General features: G+C 34.7%; 1 protein-coding gene across 1 annotated transcript; it reads right to left on the bottom strand.

The window, feature by feature from the left end:
- Positions 1 to 1,997: 1,997 nt before the first annotated feature.
- LOC145163989 (protein FAR1-RELATED SEQUENCE 8-like) lies at positions 1,998 to 2,903 on the bottom strand. The gene has a single exon (XM_079082721.1). The coding sequence runs from the start codon at positions 2,901 to 2,903 to the stop codon at positions 1,998 to 2,000; it is 906 nt and encodes a 301-aa protein (XP_078938847.1).
- Positions 2,904 to 3,468: the final 565 nt, after the last annotated feature.

Genomic DNA, 3,468 nt, shown 5'->3' on the forward strand with positions numbered 1-3,468 from the left:
GGATATATGGTTGAAGAACTTCATTGGAGACCATGGAGTTGTACCAGCCATAAAGGAGCCCATGGAAATTTTCTGCGATAATGAAGGAGCGGTTGCCTTAACCAAGGAACCAAGGGTCATGGTAGATCCAGACACATCGACAAAAAATAACACTTCATCAGATATCAGGTAGAAGGACTCCTCATCGTCAATAGGGTATCGTCAGAAGAGAATCCTGCAGATCCCCTCACAAAGAGCCTGAGTAGGGTTAAGCATGTTCAGCATGGAATGAGCATTGGTCTGAAGGACGATATTAGTTTTAGTGATTAGATAGATAGTTAGAACCTTGTAACAATATAAATGTAATTGACATTTGATGATTAATTAATGGAAGATTTATTTATGAGTAAAGTTTACTATCTTTTGTCAATTATTTATTTTTTGCTTCACTTTTGCATGTTTTACTTCCAGAATAATTGGATTGTTCAAATTATCCACAGTCGATCATACTCTAGAAGTAAGTAATGAATGAAGACTATCATGAATTGGCTTGTAGATTGTCTAAGTGCTTAGACATAGCAAAGGTTTGCTGCAACGTTAATGAGTACTCCTGAAATAGGAATTTGAGTATTGGATTAAACCCACGCTCACTTGAACTACTTCATGGAATTTATCACAAGTAATTGTGAGACGATAATATTGTATAATCTTTAAACCGAGATATATGAGTTGTTGTTTACGAGTTGGTTGTTCATTGATAATACGTAAACACATCAGTAACTTGATATTATGAAACGTATTGTTGTGTATGATTTGATAAGTAAATATTACAAGCATATAAGTCAAATTTTATTTGTTCCTTTTATCCCAAGGGGTAAAAGCGATATCTTGGGGCCCTCGATGATTTTGTGTTGACTTATGTGTCATGCCCGGTCAGGACTGAATTGATGTGTTCAATTAAGTTCGTTGTCAAACAAATCAGAAATCGGGAAACAAACTATTGGACATTGAGAATGATTCTTGTAGAACGGAGGATTATATGATCCCTTATCCCCTCGATGATTTTTGTCCCTATGCTGTCTTAGAGAAACCCTAGCAGAATTTCTGCCCTACTCCCTCTCTTCTCATTCATCCTTTGCTATTGGTGTCTGTGACTCCATTTGAGGTGCAACACTTGAGGCACTAAGCTTTCAGAATTCAAGTTCAACCAAGGGGTTCTTGTTATTACTAGATAGCAAGCAAGGTAATCTTCTAACCCTAGTTTTCATATAGATTTCGAATTGTATGATGGTATTAGGGTTGTTGCTTTGGAATTTCTATTTGCATGTATAACTAGAGAAAAACTTAGATCCAAAGCAATTAGGGTTGCATGATCACATTTGAATGTAGATATGCTCAAAACCCATCACAAGGAACCTCAGAAACAATAAGATCTAAGATCTTAAGCTACTGGAATAGCTTATACTCACAATAACAACTCAAGGGAGCAAAATATGCCAAAAACTCCAAAGTATCTAGACCTAAAAGATAAATCAACAAGGTTTCAACTTTATACCTTTTGGGACTTGCCAAGATGATTAACATTCTAGATATTAACCAATGCTTGATAACCAAGCTCCTACTTCTTCACAATGCATAAAAACCACCAAAATTTTATTCTATGGCTCAAGAACACACAAGGAAAGGCTAGGGTTTCATGGGGGGGGGGGTCTTTAGAGGTAAGGAGGTTGATGAGGGGGCAGCCTCAAGGTCCATAATGGAATTTAATAGGGGCCAAACCCTAAAAATTAGGGTTTGTGATCTACTTACGTACACCCAACGTATGCATGGGTACACCCAACGTACGCCATCAACATCCACGACCTACTTAAGGGAGTACCCCCAACATACCCCATGTTATGCCCAACGTACTAAGGGAAAAAAATGCAAATGTTTTTCTAAAATCAATTCCAAGGTTAAAGAGTACCTGAAAATCGGTCATTACAGCAAATTACCTGATTAATCAATGTTACAAGTCATCAATAAGGTAAAAGAGGGAGAATAGTAGTATAGTACTCTTGTACTATATAAGTCAGATCAAACACAACAACATCTCTGAATTTTGTATAAGCATCTCTTGATCTACCATCAACCCAAAAGATATTTCTAGGATACCCATCATCAGACAAATCCACAACAAAATACTGGTCACTATCAACTAATGTTTTATCTTGAAAATGTTTTATAAGTCCATAGAACTCCTTTCCTCTATGTTGCTTTCGTTGCTCAGATAAGACATCGGCACATTGCTGTGAAGTAACATCAGCTACATTTGAGGTTTTCATTGTATTAACAGCCTTTTTAATCTGAGAAGGTTTCAACCCTGCTTGACCAAATTGCACCATAAGAGATTTACCTTCTATTGAACGGTGGAAACTTTTATGAGATCGATGCTTCGTAACCTTCGTAGGTGTCATGGTCAAGTCGTGATTGTGTGTGTCATTAAACGAGTACACCAACCATTTCCCATCCTCCTGTCTTGTTATTCGAAGCTTTGCTTGACATCCGGTTCTAACATCTCTACGACGTTTTTTTCTCATTTTCACTTGAAGCATTTTGTCCATCATTTTGAAACCTTCTTTGTTGCATACATATATCTTCCGAAAAGGCTCATTTGTTTTAGGATTTTTAATTGTGTCATCTCTACGTATACCAAAGCCATGTAAAAATGAATAATCATTATAAAATGTATAAGCATCATCGGGTGTATCAAAAACCTTTCCAAGTATACTTTCATTGTTAACTTCATCTTCGTCAAATTCAATGTTCTCACCGATACTATTTATTTTTTCACATTCATATGTTGCTTCCACGTAATCATTTGTGTCACTATATTCGGTTATATATGGTTCTATAGATTGTTTAGTTGCTTCGGCTTCACTCATTGTGGTCTGCAATAGACAACGATGCATATTTCCAAATAAAAGATTAACATCAAATTTTTTTATATTGAATATAATAGAAACATTATACAGAAAAAACACAATAACAACCAATTGCAATTTGTATGAATTCTTATCAATTGCAATTTGTATGAATTCATGTGAATTACAATTTGTATGATTTACCTTAATTGGCTTCTATGGAATTGGAGCAGAAAAAAACCATTCGTTAAAATACATTACAACTCGGAACAGAAAAAGATCATTCATTAAAATACATTACAACCGATGACTTCATATTCAATTTGTTTGTTGCTTTTTATTATCAATTTTTCATTGTTTGCAATAAGTTGGATCAAATTCATCCAAGTTAACCCAAAACAAAGACTTTAGAAGGCACCATGAAGTTAACTCTTTAGAATAATGAATTGCCTAAACCAGCTATAACCAATCAAACTATTTTTATTAATGAAGTATATGTCTTCAGCAAAAAAGAAAATAATAAATAAATAAATAATAATAAAAATAAAAATAAAAAATGACTGCTGCATTAAAACCACACACATAA

This window comes from Lactuca virosa, chromosome 3 (genome assembly GCF_052849685.1).
Source record: "Lactuca virosa cultivar CGN04683 chromosome 3, Lactuca_virosa_CGN04683_v6, whole genome shotgun sequence".
Taxonomy (NCBI): Eukaryota; Viridiplantae; Streptophyta; class Magnoliopsida; order Asterales; family Asteraceae; genus Lactuca; species Lactuca virosa.